Source organism: Felis catus, chromosome A3 (assembly GCF_018350175.1).
Source record: "Felis catus isolate Fca126 chromosome A3, F.catus_Fca126_mat1.0, whole genome shotgun sequence".
NCBI lineage: Eukaryota > Metazoa > Chordata > Mammalia > Carnivora > Felidae > Felis > Felis catus.
In genome coordinates this window covers 51,178,046-51,204,885 of record NC_058370.1, presented here as the reverse complement: position 1 = coordinate 51,204,885, position 26,840 = coordinate 51,178,046, and the positions used below count along the sequence as shown (strand labels likewise).

General features: G+C 47.6%; 1 protein-coding gene across 1 annotated transcript in view; it reads left to right on the top strand.

Annotated features, from left to right (window-relative positions):
• Positions 1-22,680, top strand: part of SH3RF3 (SH3 domain containing ring finger 3) — a 367,542-nt gene extending 344,862 nt beyond the window's left edge. The window contains exons 9-10 of the mRNA XM_011281104.4: positions 10,026-10,360; positions 19,502-22,680. Coding sequence (XP_011279406.4) covers positions 10,026-10,360; positions 19,502-19,670 — 504 coding nt within the window. The 3' untranslated portion in view covers positions 19,671-22,680. The remainder of the gene's footprint in view (positions 1-10,025; positions 10,361-19,501) is intronic.
• Positions 22,681-26,840: the final 4,160 nt, after the last annotated feature.

The window sequence follows — 26,840 nt, the reverse complement described above, 5'->3', positions numbered from 1 at the left end:
GGGTACCAGCTTGTACACTGTGCTGAGAGCACAAGCTCCCAGCACCTCTCTCAGACTCACTCCCTCCATCTTTGCCCCTCAGTCCCCTCGGGTCACTTGGCCACTCAACTGGGCACAGGCATGGGGGACATGATCACCTCTGGCTCTCTCTAATCAGGGCTGGGCAGAGGGAGGCTCCCCAGTTCTCCAGCTCAGAACTTCAGGCATCTTTTGATGGTTTTATTCATGTGATTTCAGTCTTAAAAGAATGTCTAGATGAAGTTGCAGATAAAAGACCTAGAGCTCACTTGAGACTTTGGCACTAGAGATACTTTCACCGCAGAAGAGAGAATTCAAGAGCCAATCCTGTGTCAAAGCTTCCAGCAAGAGAACATTAAGGAGTGAAGCAAGAAACCGAGTCTAGGAGCGTTTGCACCTGAGGAGAGGGGCAGGGTAGGGGGGTGTGGGGGGGAAGGCGTGGTGCTGGTGGGAAGAATCCAGCAGCTGTGCAGAAAGGCAGGAAAAGAAGCCATAATACAGGGTGGAGGAGCCCAAGAGAGGGCCTTTCTCAATGGGAGATGAGGAATGTCAGTGCCCTGGACAGGTCAGGTTCAGGGTAACAAGGGGCCCAACCGAGGTGGGTTCATAGCTCTAGTCCCCACCTTATTGTCACTGTATTTATTTACTCTGCTGGGAGCTGGAAAGGGTACCTTGTGCTTTGCACCAAGTGAGCTGAGTGTGAAAAAAACAAGGAAAAACAACATGGTTAGTGTGGTTTTGTTGCTTGCAGCATTCCTGCCCTAGACCAGAGACCAGGGGGTTCCTTCATGTTTGGAGCCTGGGTGCGCTGTTTCAGGGACTGAGAGGGTATTCTCAGCCTATCGTTGCACAAGAGGCTTCCGGAGGATCTGAGACATGTAGCTGGCACTTCAGTCCTATTTGATCTTCCTTTGTGGGTGCATAACCGGATGTGCTGTCGTCATTCCTCTGACCTCAGCCCATGCTACCAGGAAATGAATGCTGGCTGAGGGCCAGATGAATGCATGAACAGTGCTGGCATATACCACCACCATAGCTGAGATTCATAACAGCCATTCCTTGTTGAAAGCCTACTATGTGCAGGGCGCTCTGCTAGGTGCTTTACCTGCTGTCCTCATTCAGTCCTCCTATCAGTGCTGAGGGTATTGTCAATATCCCATCCTGAAGAAGCAGCCCAGGAGAGCAAAGCGTTGCCTGTGTCACAAGGGTGGTGGGTAACTGGCAACCCTGTATTTCATCATGATGCAGCCCTCATTAGAGTTCTGTAATCATCGCTCTATGTGTGTACTTCAGTGCCCTTCTGTGAAGTGACTTAAACACACAAAAACCTCAACAGTGTATTGCAGGGTGCCTCCCACTTATTGGTGCCATATTGGGATTAGTTCTCAGGGCAAAGCAGTTACAGCTGGCATTAAAATTTGGAATCGAGTCCTGGGTTCAAATCCAGATTGTGCAACTTTCTGGTTGATTACCCTGCATCTGTGGTTTAGAATCTCAGAGACTATGTTTTTCTATTGAGCTGTTTTAAGAACCTAAGAGCTAATTATGTCCAAGACTTAGAACAGTGCCTGGTTCATAGTGAGTTCTCGAGAAAGAATTTGCAGTGTAATTAGTTATATATGTAATTATGTTGTCCATTTTGCATATGAGCAGTTAAGTGACTTGTTCAAGATCAGTCAACTGATAAATGACAGTGACACCCAGCTCTATCTGTCTCCAAGGCTGTCATGATGTGGCTGAATATCTGCTTGAAGTTCCTCAGGGAGACAGTATCCTCCACTTCAGGAACTCTTTCTTTCCTGCTGCATTGAACTTGGCTGGTCACCTAAAACCACTTGCCAGGCCCAGCTCTTGAGTATTCTTCTTCTGTTTCTGAGTCTGACAAATTGCTGTGATCACAATGCCTGTGGCTCTGCTTCGAAGGACACAAATCCAACCCCTGCTTTTTCTTCTGTCCATTCAGCTCCCTTTTCAGAGTGCCTAGCATAGTGCCACATGCAGAGCACTGAACTAAGGCTTCACTTAATGGTTTCAATCCTCAGGAAGGGCAAGAGAAGCAGCATGCTGCAGCAGGCATCCCTCCCATCAAAAACAAAAGCTGGAGAAAGCACAATTAGGTTGGCATGCTGTTATCTGCTGTTTCCCTTCTTCGTTATTTTCGTGAATCAATTTTCATCTTTGGTCTTTTGTGAGGGCAGCATTTTTGAAGATGTGTTTTAATGTTTAAAATAGCCGATAGCTAAATACACAATTTTTATGTCTCTTTTAATTAGCTTGTTAACTTCTTCCACTTTATTTATGATAGATCTTTAATTCCTCTTCCCTTTATGAAGACACATTGCATATTTACATTGTTAAAAACCCTTCTCTGCTCTTACAGTAACTGTGTGTTCAGGCATAACCTGAGATGTGCTTTTCCCCATCAAAATTTTAACAGGGCATAGCTTTTAACTACCCTTTCCCCATCTCCAATAGGAAACTTTCCAAACATAAAATTCTAATCAAAAGACTTCTGAGTATAACTTGCTACCTAGGAGCCCATCTCAATATATTAAGATAAGGATGCACCGTGTTCCTTGTTTGACTATCTAGAGGCTCCTTGAAGGCCCCGCACTATTTGTCATGACAAATCCATGCGCATCAGGCCTCTGACCATGCTTTAGTCTCACCAGCTCCTTCCTAAATGTACAGACAGCTTCAGGTCATTGTAACAGCTGTGAGGATTGACACCCCCACTTCTCTGAGCTCTGGCCTTCCCAGAGGCCACATGATTTTCCTGACTGCCCATAGGTTGATGTAGCATCTGAGAATTATTTGACCATCTTCCTAAACTCATTTTGCTTTCTTTATCTGTTGTGTGAGCCAGAGTTTGCCAGGGACATGCTCACACAGAGCAGGTTCACTGCTGCAGGGCACATATCCCCCACCTCCTGTCTCCAGCTGGTAGGAGTTGGCATCACCTTCCCTTTAAATGCCCTGTGACTGTCACCATCACTGTCTGTTGCCCCACGGTCCCCACTCAGTCCCCTTACCCATGACCGCAAACTGTTTACCTTGCCAATCCAGAGTCACTCACTCCCCTGCTTCGTGCAGCTCCCAGTGTCTGCCAAGCTGACTTTAGACCCCTCAGCTGGCCCTCTCAGCCACCAAAATGTGCTGTCCCGCTTCCTTTCTCATCTCACAGGCACACCTCACCCCTCCTTTTGGCGAGATCTGCCTCACACCTTCTGATCCCTCAGCCAGACCAAATCACCCATCAGTCCACCCCCATCATTATATCCAATCTGCCCAAGCCTCGAGGCCACCCCTACTGTTCCGTCTTATAGGACAATCTTCTCCATAAGCTAATAACAAAAATTCTCTCTGGTTCATCACATCACTAGATGTGAACTATTATGTTCAAAGCAATAGGTTGCAGTTTTTGCCTTTATTATGTTCCCCCTCTTAAACTAAAAAGAAATACACATTTGACTTAATGACTCAAATATGAAAGTGTCTCACAAAAGCCCAGATCCTCCTTCCTATGCCTGATCATCCCTGTTAATAACTGATATTAACAGTCTGGAGGAATATCTCTATGCTTTTCTCAGAGAGTCTTCAGATGCTCCCAGATCACTGAGTGTTGACACAAGATCTGAACATGACCCATGACCTATGACCATTGTTGCCTGGATCTCAGTTCATGCAAATGCAGAGTGAAAATGTGTGATTATGTTTGATCTTTTGTTCTCAAAGGTAAAGAGTTCTCAACTGCCCCTTTGACTTTGAACAGAGCATATACTCATCCACGGGCACAAACATTTGGGGATTTTTCAGGCTGAGGTTTTTCCAGATTATCAGAGCTAAGCAATCAATTCTGAGTCTATGTGCTACCCACCGTATGTAGTCCAGTGTTCTGTGTGTGCCCGACCAGTGATTGTAAATGTTGCCCTAAGCAAAAAAGAGTTAAGAAGGTAAGTCTGTTTGAGAGGAACTGTGGCCACCTTCTTTAGCATACATTAACAAAGGAGACAACCTGATTAAAAAAAAATGTGGCACAATAGGTCACGTTTACATATTTACTTCATTCTAATGAAATGAATTGTATCTCTGAAAATTTTAACATCACATTTATAAATCAAATTTATAAAAGCCCTTGGCTTCTTATAATTTCACAGAGAATTTTCCATAATTTTGGTTGACTCTTAACTCCCAGCAGTTCTTAATTTAAGCTTTAGATTTCTTTTTCCTTTTGCCAAGTTTTTACATTGATGTTCTATAAAACAATTAAGGCCCCTAGGGAGACCCCTATTTTTATCATAACAGAAAAACTATTATTCTATTATGTAAAATGTTTTATAGTTTTCCTATAATGAAGGAACACCTTCAAATATGTCTCTTTTTTTAATATTAGGTTACCAAATGGTTCTTTTAAAGTAAGATATGACTTTATTTTAGTGTGTGTGTGTATATATATATGTGTGTGTGTGTACACACAATTTTTTTTAATGTTTATTTTTGAGAGAGAGACAGAGACAGAACATGAGCAGGGGAGGGAAAGAGAGAGAAGGAGACACAGAATCTGAAGCAGGCTCCAGGCTCCTGGCTGTCAGCATAGAGCCCAATGCAGGGCTCGAACTCACCAACCATGAGATCATGACCTGAGCCAAAGTTGGATGCTTAACTGACTGAGCCACCCAGGCACTGCATCACACATACATTTTTTAATGTAACTCATAAGCTCTTCTCTAACATGACTGTGCTCTGTTTATATGCTGAGGGAGGCTTTTCAAAAGTACTTGTGTATCTTGAGAGCCAGCACTTCTGTAATAGCCTCATCTGGTGCCTGCAGTCCTTGGCTTGAGCCTCTGCCTGATGTGACCTGCCTTGCTTGCTGAACCTCTACTCATTCACTAGCCCTTGCCACTCAAAGTACAACTGGGGAGGCCGACCCCACCTGGGAGCTGGTGGACAGCTCAGACCCTCAGATCAGAATCAGCACATAAATCCACACCAATATTCCAAAACACAGCTTTAAAACCCATGCAAGTCCCCTGGACTGGGAATTTAGTAGGTGCTCAGTGAACCTATTTCCTTGTTTTGTCACCTTCCCATGCAGCTGGTCCCTTATCTGGGTTTTTACAGCACTATCTGTAGTCTTCTGAAATCATTAACAGGTTGACACATGACCGTTGGCTTATAATTGATCCCTTCCTGGGTTCTGGATCAGAATCACTTTTTTTGCCCCCATATCAGACCTGCTGAATTAGAATCTTTGAGAGTGGGGCTAACATTTACATTCTATCCAACTCTCTGGTTGGTTCTTTGTGCCTAAAGTTGGAGAGCCAAGAGACCCTGTGTTGGCCTGTGGAGATCTCTCAAGGCAATCTGAGGGTTAACAGTGACACAACTGCCTCAGGTGGAAGTGAAATGGATTTTATTCCTTTAACAAAAATGTACTGTGAGCTAACTAGGTTGTAGGTGTTTTGCAAAAACCTAAAAATAGCACATCATATAAACACGTCATAAAAACAGCCACACAATCAAGTATTTGTAACATGCATTCATAGTTTAAAAAGCACTCTTCCATTTGTCATCTTAACAACTTGGTGTCGGTGGAATCAGGACTCAGAGCTAGGTATTCATGCACCAGCCTGGGCTGCCCCTGTGCTCCTATCCTGTTCCATTGACAGAGGAAGAGGAGGCAGGCAGCAAGGGCAGGTTGTCTGCATGGGGAGCTGTGAACGGCCTCACAGAGGACAAGCAGTAAGTAGCTTATCACTCATTTGGGGAGAAGACAGAAGATGAGAGGGAGGCAGGCATTTTGTTCCCACAGTTCAGACTGGAGGACCCCCACAAGGCTGAAATGGCTGCACCATGGCCATTCAGAGCAACCTAGGGATGGAAAGTGACCCTCCTCAGGAGAGGGGAACTTAGGCCACAGATGGAGACAGCAGAATGCTGACAGAAAGTTGTGTAGGAAAGCAGTGACTCCTCTAAAACATACCTAAAATGAGCTCCAAAAATATAAAGGGGATACCATTCTCTGCATCTCACTGGGCTCATAAAAGTCCCTAATTTAGTCCTGGTCCCTGGAGAAACCCCAACAAACCCATCGTTCTTTGATAAACTTTTAGCCCACATTAACCCAAAATTGTATCCTCTAAAACCTCTTATTGTCCAATGGTGTTGCCCCTATATTGATTGGTGAGCCTTTTCCCACCACCTTCAAAGTGCCCATTAGCTGATTCTAACATACATCACCCAGAATAGGGCAGCCACCAGGGGAAGGGCTTGGAATATCTACATCCATATTCCATGAATTCTGTGTGCATGATAGTTCACCAAATTTCACAGCAACGTTTAGTAACTGGATCCTGAAGGCATTAGCAGAATTCTATCATGGACAGCAAAGGAGAGGGTATTCCAGTCATGACATAAGTATTTGCCAAAGTCAAATTAAGAAAGTGATCAGTCATACTTAATCCTGGAAAACTGAGACAGGAAAATTATCCATCACATTCATGCACCTCTTTCCAAACCACAGCTAAGGCTGGATTTCCATGCAAACATGCTAAGCAGACCAGTGGCTTTATCTTCCCCTCACAACACACCCTACTGTGGCACAGCCTGTGGCTCCAGGGCTTTCTGTCCTGTGTCTTGCAACAGAGTGTTTGTTGATCAGACCTTTTCTTTGCTCATGAGGCAGGACACCACCATATGGACCACAAGAGCTGTCATGCTGGCTGACAACTGGGCCCTGGTCAGTTCCTTTTATCTTTTTAACCTGCTGGGATGTCCCAAGAAGGGCCATGGTTTCACTCCTGAAACTTCTTTTTTTTTTTTTTTTACATTTATTTAATTTTTGAGAGACAGAGACAGAGCACTAGTCGAGAGGGACAGAGAGAGAGGGAGACACAGAATCCGAAGCAGGCTCCAGGCTCTGAGCTGTCAGCACAGAGCCCGACGTGGGGCTCAAACCCACAAACCATGAGATCATGACCTGAGCCGAAGTCAGACACTCAGCTGACTGAGCCACCCAGGCGCCCTTTACCCCTGAAACTTCTAACAGGAGGCTCCCTACCTGCCCTGGGCACGTCCTCATTCTATCTCCTTCCACCTTTAATTCATATGTAGAAGAGGCCAGGGACACTAGCTCTGAATATAGGTGAGGTAGGTGGATATGGTGCAGCCAACACTTGTCCCAGGGGCATGGGGACAGTCACTCTGAAAACGCTTTCCCACATGGAGCCCCTTTGACTGGGACACTGGCCACATCTTGCACACAGGTGCTCCCCCACTGGGCACGTGCACCCTGACTTATGGATTGTTGGCAGGACCAGCCGACACTCCAGCATCATGGCCCAGAGGGGCGGTCCCTGCGCTGTCAAATTGCTCCACACATGTTTGCTGGCCGAGTGTCCAGGCTTCACACTCTGGTTCCAGAAGACTACATGGCCTGATGCCAGGGCTGGCCTGCACCCTTTCCTATTGATCTCTATGAGCTAGGCCCAGCCCAAGATGGCAGCAGCAAAGGCAGGTCAACCCACAGCCCTTCAGGGACTACAGACTATGCCAGGCAGTGGCTCCTGTCCCCTCAGGGCTTTGGCTGGGCTGCAGATCCATTTCATGCCATGCATAATTTTATGTAAGTGCATATGCTTATGTATGTATACAGTTCTTGAAGTTGTACAGTCTCCAGCTTCACCATCCCATTGGATTAATAACTGGAATTTGAGAATTTGATAGCATGTAGCTTTTGTGATATTCGACCTGCATTCTGTGCATCTGGGTGTTTAGTTTGGGTGTACACATGGCTCCCTAGACTCACTGGGCAGGCTCATCCTTCCGGAGCCCCCAGAGGGCCGTGAACCATCAGACACCACCCCTCACGCCTACACTGTGTCCTCCTACCTCTAGTGCCCTCCCCTTCATGGTCTCAGGTTAGGAGACTGTCATCATGAGGAACCAGACACACACTGCCACCCACCAGCACCTCTCAATGGCAGTGGCCTCAGGAGCCCCAGCTACTTGGGAGACAGGGATCCCTCTGAGCCAGATATGTGGTGCCCCCTCGTGGCCAAACTAGTGAAACTCTCCTAAGTGTGTCACAGAACTCCTTTATGGATGTTGAAGCAGGACAGAGCTAGGAAACATAAACAGAGAGGGTTGCCCTTTGCTGCATTACCCCACACCAACCTGCTCCCCACCAGCCTTGGGATCACCCATGCCAGAAATTCCTCACTATGTACAGTCTTCAGAACATCTACTTCCCTTCTTTCTGTCAATATCAGTGCTAACAGTAGAGGAAAAAAAAACATGGACTTGTTCATACTAAAGTGTTATTGACTTAGCTTAAGGATATGCATATCCCTAATATGTGAATTTTAAGAAGATTTCAGCATCAGTGTGGTGATGCTGAAATCATCCCCCAGTAGCCTCTAACCCTGCAGACAGGAAGGTGAGAAGAGGATGTCTGCCTTCTGTCCACCTCAGGGTCTACTGAGCCCTGTGACCAAAGCAGACTCTTTGATAGGCATCACTGACTCAGTGGCTATACTTTCAGACTTCCGTGTGCTGCCATTGTTTTACGCCATGTGCCCTGCCACCTAATTTCCATTGAACATTAAAAAACTGAACTCTATTAAAGCCATAAAAATGGTCAGATTCCAAGGCAAGCGTGTTGTTCTAAAAGCACCTCTGCATGTACACACTTTCTCTTTCACAAACAACTCTCTAGATAGCAATGTTTATCATGTTTCCTTATGTGCTTCAGTGTAATCAGCACATGCTGAGGGAGGCTGAGGTGCTCCTTCACTGACAGTGATATGCAGAATTCAGAGCAAACATGGTGGCTGGTCCAGGCCACCCAAGGACACTGCCTGGATCTTTTCTTTCTCCAGGTCTGTGTTGCCACCCCAACCTGGCTCTCATTTACATATTGAGAGTCTGCTTTGAGCTCCCAGGATGTGAGACTAAGGAGAGAAGCTCCTTCAGGGCCAAGAGAGTACTAAATGGGGCCTCTGATGAAGACCCTATACTGGTCGTGCCTGCCACTGGTGTGGGGTGTGTGGTGGGGAGTCCTCCATGAGAACTGGGAGTGAACTATGGAGCAGGAGAGGTGTCTACACATCCTAGTAGGGGAGCATATCGATAGCCTCATGATTATAAGGGCAGATTCTTCTGATTATCTCATTAGTTTTGTATGTAAGGAGCCACGACCTGAATGTTGTCATATCCTGTAATAGCTCTCTTAAGATAAGGAAGCCACCTGCTGAGTGAAGCAGTTTTATCAGGGTGTTTCCCATTGACAGAATTCAGGGCATGAGGAGAAGTTGCCCCCATGGGGGGCTGCTTCAGCTCTGAGACCTCAGCTCGGGTCCTCCCTGCCTTCAAATGGCTTTCTTGGGGAATATATGTGATGCACACATGTGCTCGCGCGCACACACACACTGCAGGTTTCTTGTGTGGTATAAATAATTTTGTGCCAGAAAAGTTTGAATACAGTGTTGCCCAGTTTCCCAATGAAGCTGTGTCTAGGATACATGACCTTTGCTTCTATAAACCCGGTGTGGGTTGAGGAAGCTAATCTCAGCCTGATGTAAAATAATTACACACTTCTCCCAGGTAAAGAGAGACAAATGATGTTGACTCCTGGCTCCTTAGAGTCTTACCAGTCTGGGACGGTCCTGTGATGGTGAGGAGGTGTGTTGTCGGGAGGGCCCCCCCGCCCCCCCACCTCCCTATTCCTGCAGCACTCTCTCCTGGGAACAGCACCCTCTCCTGGGAATAGCACCTTCTGGTCTGCCCCAGGGCCTCCTGGGTCTGTTCTGGGCACTTGCACCAGATTTGGGGAAAGGAAAGAAAACAAGAGTTGGAAAACCTTTCAGTCTTAGCTTTGTTTTCTTCCTCTAACCTGCTTAACAAGATTATGTTTAAAGTTTCCAAACAAGATTATACTTCCCTCCTCCAACAAGGGCATTTAGGAGTATTAACCCACTGGATTTCAATTCTGTGTGTCTTTCCAGAAAGAGAAGAAAAGTGGGCTGCTGAAGCTTCTTGCTGGGGCGTCTACCAAGAAGAAATCTCGCTCCCCACCATCCATTTCTCCAACCCACGATGCCCTGGTGGCAGTGGACACCTCACTCCAGGGTGCCGTGGGACCCGAAGTATCCTCACTGTCCATCCATGGCAGGGCAGGGTCCTGCCCCATAGAGAGCGAGATGCAGGGTGCAGTGGGGATGGAGCCACTGCACAGAAAGGCAGGCTCCTTGGATCTGAACTTCTCCTCATCTCCCTCCAGGCAAGCGCCTCTCTCCATGGCTGCCATCCGTCCGGAGCCCAAGCCTTTGTCCAGGGAGAGGTAAGGGCAGGGAGGGTGGGCTCGTATCTTCTGGGGCCTTGGTATGGGCTGGTCTCTGAGATTGGAGTCATTTTGGGGGAGCAGTGACAATAGGGATTTTCTGAGGATTAAATTTACCAAATGTCCCTCTTACCCACATCTACTCAGTTCCTGAGCTTGAATGGTGAGCATCAGATAAAAGGCATTAGCGGGGGGCGCCTGGGTGGCTCAGTTGGTTGAGCATCTGACTTTAGCTCAGGTCATGATCTCGCAGTTCATGAGTTCGAGCCCCACCTCGGGCTCTCTGCTGACATGTCTGAGCCTGAAGCCTGCTTCGGGTTCAGTGTCTCCCTCTCTCTCTCTGCCCCTCCCCTGCTCGCTTGCTCTTTCTCTCTCTGTCTCCCTTAAAAATAAAAAATAAACATTAAAAAAAAGATAAAAAGCATTTGGGAATGAAGAGGAGCCTATTTCATGTTCTGAATCCATATGGGTCCTGAGTTTGGGATTTGCAAGGGATTCATCAGGAAACTTGGCAGAACTGATGGGGCACTGAGCCCAGAGAGTGAGCAATGATGCTAGTGAGAGGACTGTCTCCCCTCAACCCTGTGGGAAACCTGGAGTGGACCCCTGGACTGAGTCCCATGGCCTGTGTACCCCACCCCAGAGGCAGCTTTTCTTGAGGCTCAACCCACTCTGACATGTTAGAATTATAAAACATTACCCCCAAATTGGCCTCAAGGTATATAGTCTGTTGGGTTAAACCATACAAAAGTGACAACATTCATTTTTTTTTTTACCAAAACCAGAAATTTCATAGAGTTCAGCCTAGAGTTATACAGAGCAGTAAACTGAGTCCACTGAGGGCCCTCACGTGCTTGACTTTTATAAGGGGTCAGAGGCTGGCATCTTGCTCAGCTGATGGGCCCATTTGAGTTAGTCCTTAGAGAGCTTCAGATAAGGGCTGAAGGCACTCCAGTGAGAGGTGATGGTGTCCAATCTGGATAGCACAGAAGTACTTTCCCTTCCATGTGCCTTCTTTGTTGGAACGCTGCTTAAATAGTAAACATGCGAGCAGTCTCCTCAGGAAACAGTCCTGGCATTTCTGTCTGAATCCTCCCTCACCTCGGACTCACTGCCTGATGGCCAGCTCCTCCCCATGGACCCCAGTGCTGAAGCCTGAGAAGGGCACCACTGTCCTGCGCATCCACTAACCCCCAGTGCCAATGCAGGGCTAGTTAAGTTCTGTCTAAATGGGGGGTGACACGCCTTTTCTGTCAAGGCCTAGATAGTAAATTCTGCAGACACTGCAGGTCTCTGTCACAACTCTCACCTCTGCTGTGCCGGCATGAAGGCAGCCATAGACAATATGGAAGCAATGGGCGTGGGCACTCCAGTAAAACTCTACTTATGGACACCAAAATTTTAATTTCATTTAATTTTCTTGTGTCATGAAATATTTTTCTTATTTTGATTTCTTTTTCAACCATTTAAAATTGTAACAGCATTCTTAGCTCTCAGACCACACAAATAAGCTGCAGTCCACTTTGCCAAGGCATACCCAGATGATGGGCTTCAGGGCTGGGTTGATGCTGTGGTGTTGAGATCCAGCGCCACTGAGAGAACAGTCTCCACGGGCAGCGGAGGGACAACATGAGCTGGTTACGTATTTCCGACAAGCAGTTGTCATGTCAGTCCATATTTACACCTGTTTTTAGAATGAAAGCTCTGTGCTCTGTGCAGGGGGAGATTCAGACACTCAACAATCAGTATGGACTTGGGCCATAAACACCCAGAATGGCCATGCTGTGTATGCAGCTTAGCATCTGCTGGCATTGTTCTAGGTGCCTTGTGTGTGTTACCTCAGGTGATTCTTGTAACAACCCTACGAATTTAGTATCCTCATCTTCTTGAAAGGCTAAGTAACTTGCTCGAGATCACACAGCTAAAAGTAATTAGCCAAGCCAGAGATTGAATTCAAGGCTTTCCAGCCACAGAGCCTGGTCTCTGAACCACTTTGAGGAGCATGGTCAGCAGCTGCCCAAGGTGCAACTTGCCCACAAAGGGATCTGGGTGTCTCTGGCTTTAAAACAGTATGGACCATATCACAGCCTTGCCAGGATATCAGCATCTGCCTCTGGATCCTCAGCAATTGATCACCACCCCCTTGTTGGTGCAAGATATACTTGCTGTCCAAACTCCGTCACAGCAGGATCCATTACTGTGAGGTGCGTTCCCCACAGCAAACCCCCAGGCCCTGAGGAGACTGGATTCACACCTTACCTCACATCACACATACACACATACACACCCCCCCACCACCACACCCATACCACACCCCACACACAGCAAACACGACACCACACCACATGTGCACATATAGCACATACCACACACACGCACATCCTCAGACATACACACATGCACAACATATACCACACATCTCACAGAAATACCACACAGACACCACGCATACCACATATCACACATTCACCACACACCTCATACCACACCACACACATATACACACCACACACACACACATACCACATACACACTTAACATACATCTCACACAAATACCATACTCACACACCAAACACATACCACACCACACATGCACACACACCATATACCATACACACACACACCACACACACATACACACCACACACACACTTCACACACACCATATACCACAGACACCTCACATCTCACACAAACACCACACACACACACACACACACACACACAGGCACACACACAGACACACACACAGACACACATGTTCTCTTTCTTTCTCCATTTCCCTCCAAGGAGCCTCCTCCAACTTTGGGCAGCTCTTTCATGTCAGAACCTTCATCCTTCCATAAGACCAACCCCCAGATGCCTATGATTTCTTAATGTGGTTCCCAGTCCCTCTGCCCCAGGTAACAAAGTTGGTGGCTCCTGAGAAAGATAGGCCGAGATATTTCAAAGCTGTTCTCATGTCTCCCCTAAGTTTCTGTTCTCCCTAGATCCCTCAACTTCCAGACTCCTTAATAAAAGGTCTTAAAATACCCTGTTCTACTAAACCATGGAAGTCATGATTAACTAAAAAGATCAGAGAATTACTCTCATTCTGTGAATATTCCATCTAATCAGGGCTTATTGTACCCAGAGACTTTTGGCACCCTGCTTGTCCCCAGCACTCTGTGAAGCTCATTAGTGATGAGAGTTTTCAAAATACAGCCTGAAATGAAACTGCTGCCTAATGAGCCCCCAAATGCCCCCTTCTCTCGCCCCGTGCAGTCCCTAGGCTGCCTTGTGTCCTAGGAAGCCCCAGCATGTTGGAGCAAGGGTGTAACAGTGGAAAGGCTTAGTCTTCAGGCTGGGACAGCTCCAGAAAGTGCTTGGCCTTGGGCCCTGCAGGCTTGTGAATAAAACTTAGCTCACAGCTGGAGGGGAGCAGCTGTTACAGGAATCCCTGCTATGGAGGCCCTGGGCACTCACTTGCAAGCCACGTATCTGCAGAGTGCCTGCCGTGTGCAAGGCCACTTTAAGGTTTGAAGGGGGGAGAGCAGCAAAGGGCAGGTGGGGCTCAGATTCAAGGCTTCCACCACTAGCTCACTGAGGAAGGGGCATCTCTCACCTGGAGTGGCTAGGCTCTGGGTGCTACAAGGCTGCCTCTTGCATGTTCTGAGTGTCTCCTATGTACAAACTCCCTGGGATGTAACAATTTCCCTCCTGAGGATTCAGGAAGACACTGGGAGCGTCTCTCCTAACTGTTCCCAGAGGAAGGAAGTTTGGGCCGCCCAGAGGAGTGAACCATGGAGAACTCCCCCAGGTCTGGTTGGCCAGGCCTGCACGTCAGCTCACTAGAGGCAGGTTCAGCTCTCAGGAAATCTATAACAGCCAAACTCACAGGCCTGATGTGTAAACCAGAGTGCCGATTACTAACCCTTCCTCGGGAACCTAATCCTTGGACCATCTGGACATGTTATGCCCTATGGACAATGTGCAGGGAGCCACATTTCTGGAGGTTACTTGGGGAACTCATAACAGCAGTATAGTTATGGGATCCAGTAGTACTGTCTAACGTCCCATCTCCCCAGCAGGGATATGCTGACCCTGGGCAGGTCTGGCTGAGTTCTTGGGCCAGCCGCCCTGCACCCATCCTCTGGATGCCTGCCTCCTGGCTCTCTTGAACCTCGGAGAAGTTGCAGAGTGGCTCTGAAATATCGGCACACTTACCTCTTATCATCCATTTCACCCAAATAGGCATCTTCATTTCTTCGAGTCCCAGTTCCCCATATACAAAGTGGGGATATTAATACCTATCTGATAGTTATAATATTTGTAAAATGCATAGATCAATACCTGGGAAATTATGAATTCATAATAAGAGCAATAATAACATATTAAATGACATATATGATTATATGAAATGGTATGACATATACAATAATAAGATGGTGGTGCCCCCAATGTTGCCTGGCACCCCTTCCTCTACTTTTTATTGGCACAATCTTTTCTCCCATATGTTCACACACTCAGTCTATTTATCCTCACCTCTTACTGGCCTGTGAGTTGTTTGGCTTTGTTAGGATTTAAGTTTTTTTGATCTATTATGTGTCATGGTAGGCAGAACAATGGCTTCCCAAAGATGTCTGTGCCCTGATCCCCCAAACTGTGACTTACATGGGGGACTTACATGGCCTAGAGGAATGAAGGCTGCAGGCATGATAGAAGTTGCTAACCAGCTGACTCTAAAATGGAGAGATTATCCTGGATTATCCAGGCGGGCCCAGTGTGATCACAGAGTCCCTCTAAGGAGAAGAGGAAGGCAGCAGAGAGGGTCAAAGTGATGCAGTGTGAGGACTCAACTGGCCATTGCTGGCTCTGAAGATGGAGGAAGGGGCCTTTGGCCAGGAATGTAGACAGCTTCTAAGAGCTGCAAAAAGCAGGGGAGTGCATTACTCCCAGAGCCTTCAAAAGGAATGCACTCTGGGTGACTACATTGGATGTCTGACTTAACTGTAAGATAAGAAATTATGCCACTAAGTTTGTGGAAATTTGTTATAACAGCAACAAGCACCTAATACATGTGCTGATATTATAGCTTAGTGTTTGGGGTTTAGGCATACTCTTATTTCCAAGTTCCTAGAGGGAAACTGCTCTGTGATGATCACATCCACCATCTCGAGGGTCACTCGCCCTCAGTAGGCACTGAAGCAAATGCTCTGAAAAGCCTGCCACTCAGAGGGCCTCCCGGTGACCCCTGTTGTCAGGAGGAGAGCAGATGACACAGGAGGAGGACATGCCAAACCTCACACATAAAGCTAATTGCAATATGCAGTGGTAAGAATTCATTCTGATTTTGAGCCTTTTGATTTCCTGAATCTTATGTCTGAAAATTAGTTGTGGTTGACCTAACCTTAGCTCAGCACAAGGCAGTCTCTTATAATTTATGACGCCACAGTCATAACACAGGAGTAGCTGCTGTCCTTAACTGTTCATTTGGCCCTTTGTGTCTATAACAGGGAGTATCAATTACTTTCATGCAGCAGGAAAAATAGCTCAGAGTCTTGGAATGATCTGGACAAGAACGTTAAATGCTCGACTCTTATACATTAGGCCCACATCATCCATCTGGGCTCATTAAATCATTGAATTACTCAGAAGCACCAAATTACTTTTTTTTTTTCCTAGCAAATTACATTTTCAGAGTTGCTTGTTTGCTTCACATCTGGCAGTTGAGGCAAAAGCCAAAACTTGTGTTTGAAGTCTGAGAAATCATCTCACTCTTTGCCTTCTCATCCTTGGGGAAGAGAAGGAGGCAGGTGTTTGGAGAAAAGGTGGAGGGTGGCAGAGAGCCACAGATAGGGCTGGTGCTGGTCTCTGTAGCTGCACACACGGCCTGAGTGCCGGACATATGGGAACTTATTTTACAGACTATTCCTACCTCCTCAAGGCCATCTGTCATCGGGGAGTGGCCAGCACGCAGCCGTTTGCAGAGATTCTGGGCTGAGAGGAAAGCGAGAGGCATACTGTATTTTCTCTCTCCTTTATACCCCCAAAGCCAGCATCTAGAGCCTAGAGAGTTATGAGAACTGGCCCAACCCTCCTAAACCTGCAGCCCTTCCAAAGCACTCAGCATGCCTGGCCAGCACTGGTCCCTAAGCAGTAGGAACCCTGCTTGCCTGCTAAGTCAGACTCAGGAGTCACCTTTCTCTCTCCCCCCTGGTCTGAACAGCCTGGAATAAACTGGGACCGTGAGCTCCCCAGAGTGGAGCCTGGGTCTTCTCTGCCTGTGCATTGTCTCCTCAGCCTTCACAGCACCAATCCCAGATGCCCCAAACCATGGCTTCCCTGTCCTAACCCCAATGGGCCAGCACCCCAACCCCTCTGAGCAGGTGGTTGAAGAACGAAGACTTGCCTAGAGCTTTCACCTTAATTCTCAAACAATAGCAAGTTAAACATTCACCCACAGAACTTGCTGAAAATCCACACTCCTGGCCCCATTCCCACAGTTTCATCAAGTAGGTCTGGCACAGAGCCAGGATTCTGACCTAGAGGCCCTGAAGTCTACGGCCACATTTGAAGAAATGCTGACATAGGAACTCTTTTGGTTATAATGTCCTGGTTTTCCAAAAGCAGAATGTACAGGTCAGAGGCTTCACATTTAGAGCCCCTTGAGGATCCTCAGGACAGCCAGCTGCTTGGGACACCTGGATGATCTCTTTCAGAGGCCATGTGTATGGCTGTGGCTTATGGGGGAGGCACGACCCAGGGGACAGGCCTTCACAGCCGACAGCCCAAGGAAGACTGAGGGAAAAGGAATACCCCACCTTCTTGCCCCAGCCAGTGGGCCAGGACCACAGCCAGGCACTGCCAGGGAAGAGGGGAGCAGCAGGACAGTGCCTCCTGGGGGTGGCCTTTCTAGTCCAGGTCAGGCCCTGGACCTCTGAGTCCCAGCATTGCCAACCACCCAGTATGTGGTTCCTCCCAGGTTCATCTCCTATGCATGGATGGATGACCCAGTCCCTTAAGGCCTGCTGGTCATCCTGCTCCTGGGCCATTAGTCTGGCCAACGTTCCCCTCCTATGGCCAGTGGCTGACAGCAGGAGCTGAAGTGTACACTGTGGGCTGGGGGGAGGCATTGTTTGCTGGGTGGTTGCTATGGAGCTGCAGGCCCAGATACAGGCACCACTGGACCTCTCTGCGCCAGCTGCCACCAGCCACTGACACCTTTGCGCCTCCGCCTGCCCGGTTACTCTGGCTCCCCAGCAGCTCCACCTGACTGACAGCACCACCCCCCGGCCTCCAGGTGCCCTCCTGCATGTATGAATAGTGCTCCTGTGTGCAAGTCTTGTCCTAGGCACTGGGCACACTGCAGGGAGCACAGGGTAACAATTGCTGCTCTGGGGGCTTGCATGCTAGTGTGGGAGACCTGTGCTAAGCACTAAGCATGGTGAATAGGGCCCAGCTGGCTTGTGGAAGGCGAGATTGCTCCAGAGAGAGCATCAGGGAAGTGGCAGGCAAGAGCAGCCCGGGCAAGGGAGTCCTGAGCTGGGGGAGATTGAGGAGTGCACATGTGCTCAGAGAGCAAAGAGAACATAGAAGCCTTTCCCCAACTTTGGCTTCTGTTCTGAGCAGAGGAAGGCTGTGGTCTGCCTATGTTTTCACTGTGTGGTTGCTGACTGCAGAGAACCTGGAGTGGAGCAAGGGTCCAGCAGGGGTCCTAAGTGGGGCAGCCTCCATGACCAGAGAGGAACCCTCCAGATGTGGGTGTAACTCTCCAGATGTAGGCTCTGGAGCGACTTCCAGCTAGGGGTTTTCAGGGATTGAGAGTGGTTGCATCCTCCCGGCTATAAAACCCACCCACAGTTAGGACTTGGACATTGCAGAGAAGCTTCACTTCACGTGCCCAGTGGGGTGGGCATGTCCCTCTCAGCTCCTCCCTCCTCCCCCTCAGCATTGAGGTGCAGGCCCAGTCTAGTGTTGAGCACACCTGCCCCTGAGGAGTTCCCTGAGGGGGCAGGGAGGCACAGCTGGCTGGAGGGTGGGGACAGAAGATTCCAGACAGGCTGAGCAGCAGCGAGGAACATGGGCATCAGGGCACATGCTGGTTTGTCTTTGGTGGTGTTTTAGAACATTGACCCTCAGAGTGAGCACAACTTCTTTTTAACCTTCCTCTGAGGCCCGGTGGACAGGTGTGTGGTGTGGGATGTGTGCTTGATCCTGGGGCTCTGGATCCCCAGCCAGCTGCCAGCCAGAGGGTCAGATTTGTCTCAGATTCAGGGAGCTGTGCGTGGCAGCACCCAGTGCCCCCACCCATGCCCTGGACCTGCCGTAGCCATGAGGGGTGTTCAGGGGTCTGTGCTAAGTTAGAGCTCAGGCCCACAGCTCCACTTTGAGTCCCCTATGGGAACAATTATGTCTCCAGTTGGATTTTATGTCATGTTGGTCTGAAATGAGGTTCCACAGAGGCCTCAGAGGCTGCAGGGAAGCACCCAGGTTTTTCGGAAATGAGATGTGTAAAAAATTGGGCTTCATTTATGATGTGATTTCATCCAGTTCAGGTGCTAAGGTAAGATTTTTGGAGCACATTTAAAAAGAGTGACCATTTTACCATACAAGGTCCAGAACACTTTCACACATCGTGTGGGACATCCATTTAAGAGGCGTCCCCCACCCTCCCTATTCCTCAGACAAAGAAGCTGACACTCCGGAGGTCAGGACAACTAGCCTGGCATCATGCAGCCAGGACAGGACAGAACTGAGGACACAACTAAGTGTCCCGCCCATACCCCAGTGCCTGCCCCAGGACTGAAGTGGCTGTCCCAGGCCCCACCTCAGAGGAGGCCACTGTCCAAAATGGGCTGGAGGGAGAGACTGTCTCTCAGGCAAAAATGTTCCAGCTGCATAGATCGGGCTCCAAAAGGACACGGAGGGGAAATTATTTTTTAATTTTAATTAAAAAATGAAAAGGTGGTGTAAAAATTAAAATCAAAGTAGAAATTTTTAAAAGTGGGGGAAGTAACCCCAAATTATAATAATTACACCAGATGGGGAAAAGGAAAGGAAGAACAAAGAGAGAGACCTTGCAAGCAGGCCCTGGGGTGTCATCCTCCAGCCTAGGGTCAGACTCACCCAATGTGGTATCTGTTTCCCCCCCCACCAGGTACCGCGTGGTGGTCTCTTACCCTCCCCAGAGCGAGGCAGAGATCGAGCTGAAGGAAGGTGACATTGTCTTTGTGCACAAGAAGCGTGAGGACGGCTGGTACAAGGGGACCCTGCAGAGGAATGGCCGCACCGGTCTCTTCCCGGGAAGCTTCGTAGAGAGCTTCTGAGGACACACTCTCCACACCCCACTCCCCAGGCATGAAGGCTCCCTGGGATCCCCAGGGCACAACAAGGGAAGTCAAGGCTGTCCTGAGGGTCCCAGGTCCCTTTCAAGGCTCCTGACATGGCCACCCTGGATGGGGGTGGGAGCCCATAACCCCCAACCAAGAGCACACCCTGGGGTTGTTCTCTGACAAAATGCTTCCCTCTGCGTAAACTGTAAAGAAATATCTTTGAAAAGAGAAGCTGCTGATGCGGGTTGATTTGCTCTGTGACTTACTGCTAAGCTGCAGCATTCTTGTTTGCTGCCTATGCAAGGCCGAAAGCTGCAGAAGGGCTGTGGGGGTTGGGCGGTGGGCATGGCGCCCAGGGCGTTTGAAGATTGTCTTTATGGGTTGCCCTGGGCTTCTTGGGGGGGGGGGGTCCAGATTGCTCCATCACCTCTCTATATACCTCAGTCACCTGCCACCTGGCCACTCAGCAAGGGTGTTCCTGGCCCAGGGCCTTTGCTGGGTCCCCAGAGTCCCTGGGGAAGCCCAGCATGCAGCTCCTGTTGGAGGCGCAAGATCGCACTTGGCTTTGTTTCCTGCCCATCGTATTATAAGCCACATGTTTCGTTTTGCCGCCACTGTCCCTTTGCATTGCTTCTTTCTTACAACATCTTTTTAAAGTAAAGCTGTTAGACTTTCTATATTTCTAATAGGTCATACATTGCCTATTTTTCATACATCTGGTGCTGCCTTTTTGTAAAACCAATAATGACTTGGTTGAGCTTGAAAGAAAAAATGTCTGAGATGATAATCAAGTGGGCAGAATTTTTATATGTACCATGTGAATTTTGGAAAACTGAAAAGTCCACGCACTCAATATCAGTGTTGGCTACTATTCTGTGGATAAGAGGGAATCCATTTAAGTGGTTGGAGGGAGTTTAGAAAAAGCCAATTTCTTTAAACCTTTACCAAAGCCCCATGCTATGTCTAGACAGTGGTAATTATTATTCAAGAACTGGAAGCATTTCAAGTAAGGGTCACTATAATTGCCTTTTGTGTGGCAGTAAAAAGAACATGAAGGTCAACCCCAGCCTAGGAAGGCAGAATTTTTCTTTTATTGCTTTAGAGAAAATGACTACAATTAGCATTATCAAAGTATGATTTCTCACTACTGAAATGTGTAGTTTTTAACCACAATTCAGATTTCCCACCCTATGATGGGTTTGTCTTTTTTTTTTTTTTTAATAAATGTGTCCCTATCAGGCAGTACAAATATTGGTCTAGAGACTGGAAGTACAATGAGGAGAACAAGGGATTTGAGGCATTGCTGCAGATTTGAAGAATTCAAGGGAGCTGGGAGAAGAGACAGGATGAAGAATACCTTTGATCCTGGGACCTTGCCCTGGGTGGAGTCCATTGAGGCCTCTTCATGAGCCCAGCAGCCCAGACCTGCCATAGAAACAGACTGGAGAAGTCCTGTCATGCAGGCAGTCTTGTTCTCAAGAGATTCACACCTTAAGAATACATTCTTGTCAGTTCAGAGTCACAATTCATAAACTCCCTCTCTCTTTATTTTTATAAAGCGACTCAAGTTTAAATTAGGCTGACTAAATTAGCCTTTGGTAACATAGGATCTCCCTGGTTTTCAAGGATGCAACAAAATCCAGAAACACATTCCCTTGCCTGGTGGAATGCCTTTGAAATAAAAAACACTTATTTTCAGAGCTCCTATTTGGGGATGTGACTTGGCTATTTGTTACTGCCAGGTGGCTACCATGACGGTGGGATCACACCTAGACAAAAGCTCTTCTCCTCTCTCCAGATAATCATAGATTTAATAGACTTGAGAAATTTGTTCTGAATCAAAGAAAGATGAAATCCAACTTAAACCCAGGGAGCCCTACATGAGTTAATGACAACCAGAAGGTATCCATTTGCCATTGGTGCCAAATTAGTTGTCTGCCATGCACAAAAATCATGTGCTTGTTTAAAATCATGCCATCACCAAAAATGTGCATGGATTAACACACTGAGGGAGACACGTGTTCCTCAGTGAGACCAGAACTAACTCACATCCCCAGATAATAAGGAAAGCGTTTTTATTTTTTTTTTTTAACGAAGGCAGTTACCAAGCAACAGAATAGACTAACTTGGACCTTCTTTCCTCTCTCAGCCACCACCCACACAATGCTCGTGGTAGGTAGGAATTGATAAACAGCCTAGTGACTGTGGGTGAGGCAGCCCCCCACCAGGGCCCAGCACCCCTCACAACAGAGAGCTGGGCGAGTATCCAGTGCCTTTGCAAGGCATCAACTGGACCTTCTTGTGTCAGAGTTGGGTCAGGTATTGGTATGACTTTGGGAAGGAAGGGATGCCATAGGCCAGCCATCACCAGGACATCCTTTCGGGTGGGGCTCCCAGAGAGCAGGGAAGTACACAACCAGCCCTGGTGCTTTGGGCTGTTTTCAAACATATTCAGCCAAATCCATCAGCCTTCATGACCATTTGGCCCACAGACAAGGGCAAGAGCAGAATTAGACCCTTTGGGATATCTTGCCCTAATGGACAAACTCATTTTGGCTACTAAGATGAAACCAACACCTTACCTGAACCCTCACTGTCTACCCTGGCCCAGCAACTTACACATCTTGGTTATCAGTGGCATTTGGCAGCCAAGGTGACTTGCTTTGAGGAATGCAGTAGAGTTCATAGGCACCATTGAGCAAGGTCAGTGGATGAGGACAACTGGTCCACCAAAGGGCCACAGAAGCAGAGTGGGGAGACAGTGGGCAGGCACTTCCCTGGCAGCCTCATTATGAATTCCAGACTCTGGCACCCCAAACAAGCTCAGCTTCCTGGCTGAGAAGTTCTTTGTACTTTGCACAGTTCACACACACACACACACACACACACACACCAATGTTTTTGTTACAAATGTCAGTGTGTGATTTTGGATGAATTTGACAGTGATGACAAACTATGATACCTGTGTTTCTGAGTCTTTAAATAAAAATGAACATGGAGAGGTCTTTTGTCTGGATGATGGGAGCAGTGAGGTTGGGGCAGAAGCTGAGAGGGTCTGAGCAGAAATGCCCAAGTGGATAGGAGCATAACAGGGAAGGTGTCACCCTGCATCCCTCTGCTGGCCATTCCATTGGCTTACACCTCCACCACCTCAGAGAGCTTCTATGTGCAGAATGCAGGGTGGTGGGCCATTAAGGAGACCAGGGTTGTCCAGACAGCTATCTGCAACACATGCCGGAGATCCACTGGCTAGACAGTAAGTATTGAGCCACAGGCTGGTGGGTGTGCAGGACCTCTAGCTCCCCTCCAGTGGCTCATTTGCCTGGAAGGTAGAGTGACTTTCTGCAGATGACTCAACTTCCTATCTTGTGGGAAAGCATTTTGTGTTGGTGGTTATTCAAGTCCATCAATTCCAGAAGTGCCTAGAATTGGCCTCCAAGCCCAGCATATTCATGGCCCTGCCCTTGTCTGTCTGGCCCTCAGAGTACCCAGGCTGTGGGGAGCTGTTCTCTGAAGCACAAGGAGAAAAGTGCCTGGAATCCACCAGCAGGAGTGGCTTCAGGAGACCACTGACCTCTAGAAAAGTGGGCCTGTCCTAAATCAGCCAGACGGACCAATGCCTGGTAGAAGGCTGCCCCACCAGCCTAAAACATGACAGGGCACTTCCTGAAATAGGCTTTCACTGACTTCTTAACCAAGACACCCACCCGTATTCTTTGACTATCACATATATACCTGAGCTGGAAGAAAGCTTAGCAAGGAGCCATTTTACTCTTCTATAAAAATTAAATGAGCACAGGTTATGAGTGGGGTATATATATATATATATATATATATTATATATATATATATAATATGCCCACCATACATATTATATATATGTATATAATAAAGATATATTTTATATCTTATATATACAATGGAATACTACTCGGCAATGAGAAAGAATGAAATATGGCCTTTTGTAGCAACATGGATGGAACTGGAAAGTGTTATGCAAAGTGAAATAAGTCATACAGAGAAAGACAGATACCATATGTTTTCACTCATATGTGGATCCTGAGAAACTTGCAGAATACCATGGGGGAGGGGAAGGGGGGAAAAAGTTAGAGAGGGAGGGAGGCAAATCATAAGAGACTCTTAAAGACTGAGAATAAACTGAGGGTTGATGGGGGGTGGGAAGGAGGGGAAGTGGGTGATGGGCATTGAGGAGGGCACCTGTTGGGATGAGCACTGGGTGTTGTATAGAAACCAATTTGACAATAAATTTCATATAAAAAAATAAAAAATAAATGTCTGCATGAAGAGACATACTGGCTGCTGCAGAGCAAGCGATAGGGACTGAGCAGCCAGCCCTCAGCAGAAAACTGGCCAGTAACAAGATGGGCTAATCTGGTAGAGGTGCCCAGAGTTGTGTGAAGATTCATGGGAGAGGAAGCCAAGCCCCTTAGAGACCTCTCTGTGAATCTCTCCCTAAACTGTGCTTTTTAAATTTTTTTTTCAACATTTATTTATTTTTGGGACAGAGAGAGACAGAGCATGAACGGGGGAGGGGCAGAGAGAGAGGGAGACACAGAATCGGAAACAGGCTCCAGGCTCTGAGCCATCAGCCCAGAGCCCGACGCGGGGCTCGAACTCACGGACCGCGAGATCGTGACCTGGCTGAAGTCGGACGCTTAACCGACTGCGCCACCCAGGTGCCCCTAAACTGTGCTTTTTAGAGGGTAGGGGAGGCCAGGGCCTGGGGCCCTTCCAAACAGAAGGACTGACATACTACTCAAAATCTTTTATTTACAACATCTCATTGAGGTATGATCCTTAGTCCCATTTCATAAATGAAGAAATTAAGACTCTAAGAAATTATATTATTAGCTCTGAGTTAAATGAGTGGCAGAGCCAGGACTTCTGACATCCAATACTCTGACTCTTTCTTGAATGCAGCAGAAATTCTAAAAATGATGGTTGTAGCAGCCAACACTTACTCTGCTATCAAGTGAGTGCTGCTATTGTACTATTTATAGATGGAGAATCAGAGGCAACACAAGGCCTGATGCCTGCTGTAAGACCACACACTAGGACATGGGGGAGCCATGGTTGACTCTGGCTTGAATGCTGGGAGAAGTCTGTGCTCTGTCCTATAGGTGTGGGAGTCATTGATGGTTATTGGTTACTCTAAACTGTGCCTAAGAAAACACACCCTAGGCCCATACTAGAGACAAGGAAGGACTAGAGCATCTCGAGGTCCCTTCTAATGCTGAGATAAGTGCTTCTCTCTTGCTTAGACCCAACATGCAGAGGCAGGACACAGCAATCCCTCATAAAGCTTGTGGTGCTCAGAAAAATGCTAAGGCCTGAATCCCTTCTCCTTCAGGCCAGCCTTCCACCACTGGCTTGGCCTCACAGACCCTGTCACCATCTTTATGGATCTTGTAATGATCCTTATTGATTTGAACATGTTGGGAGTTCTCATTTTCACTTGATATTGCCCTTGTAAGTGGTTATCTTAATCTCCCAAAGGAGGCCATGTTTGGCTGCCTACAAGGGAGTCCCTCTTGGGCTTGTGAGCTAGAGGTGTCCTGATTCAGGTCAAGATGTTGCCCCAACATCCAAGGCTGGCCCTGATATGCTGTGGTCTATCCCTCAGTGCCATTTTCCAGAACCAGAATTGGGCAATTTTTCATTTGTCCATGTTGCTGGTTGCCTGTGCTAGCCATTGGCTCCTCAGAACTAGTCCTGTGCTCTGACAGGCTACATCAAGATCAACTGGTATGCTGAGGATTAAATCCCTGACACCCAAAAATGTTGACAGACTGTCAGTCATTATTTGAAAATGTCAGAAAACCCACTGGAATAAATAAAAAGGGGGAAATTCTTGACTCAAGTAACTGAAAAGCCAAGGGCAGCCATCTGGGATAAATGAAAGTAATGGGGGTTGTTCTGGTTGTTTTAATGACTAGGGAAACTTCCTTCATTTTGCTGGTGGGAACTGGGGATGGTGAACATCTTACAATGTGTAGAATTTCATGCCCAAAATGCCAATCATATATCCATTAAGAAACTAGTTTAGGTATATTTTACTTCAGGTACAACTGGATCCAGGTTCTCATATGCTGTTCTTGGGTATCTCTTGGCTGTCTTGTTCTCCATGTTTACTCCCTTCTCAGCAGGCTCTCTCTACACCACCCTCAGGTTTGGGATTACTAATACCTTAGCCACTCTTGCAGAAAGAGAGCTTCTTATTCTCAGTGGCCCCAGACAAAATCCTGGGCTTGACCCCACAGGTTCATTGTGGGCCCATGCTTATCTCCCTGACTCAGCCATTGTGAACAGAGGGCAGGAATTTGCTAACTGGTGGGACCTGAGATAAAGGCTGTCCCTGAACTCTCACCCAGCCAAACCCCATGGATTAAAGATGGAGGCAAGAAGACACCCCTATAGTGCTGGTGGCAAAATTGAAGGAGATTGTGACTGGCCAACCCAAACCAGCAGGTGCCCACTCCACAGGGCTACATCTCTCCCAACCCCCAGGACACTGGCCCTAGAAACAGCCCAGCAAAATCTGAGAAAATGGACCATCAGAGGGCACCATATTTCTGAAGGTGAGATGTAAATACCAGATCTCAAGAAAGTACAATAGGAAATATCAACAGAGTTGGACATAAGTATGGACTAAAATTCTTAGTTTGGAGGAAGTCACATCCTTCAATGCCCTAAAAAGTAGAACCAGATGCAGAAAGGAAGTGTCATGGAGGAAGTTCATCCATCTGTGTACCTTTGCTGGTTCCAGTCTTCATCCATCCATTCACTGGGACATGCATGTCAATGGAGCATTCACAGGTGCCAGGCTGCACCTCCAGCCTGAGGAAGGGTATATGAAGGATGGAGTTTACAATCTGAAGAGGAAGGCCAGCATTGAGGGAGTGACTAGAAACATGTAAATCCCTGTGCCTGAGAACAGGCATTGTTAGCACATGTCAGAGGGATCCAGCACACTCAAGGATGAGATTCAAGCTGCTTCCTGTCTGCAGATTCTTGGCAAGAATGAGCAATGCCAAGATAGCCAGGAAGGAGCTCCCTACTGCCTGTAAAGGGGGTAAGCACATTTCTGCCAATAGAAATCTGAGGATGTGGCCCATTTTGTCACAGCCATTTCAGGACATTTGC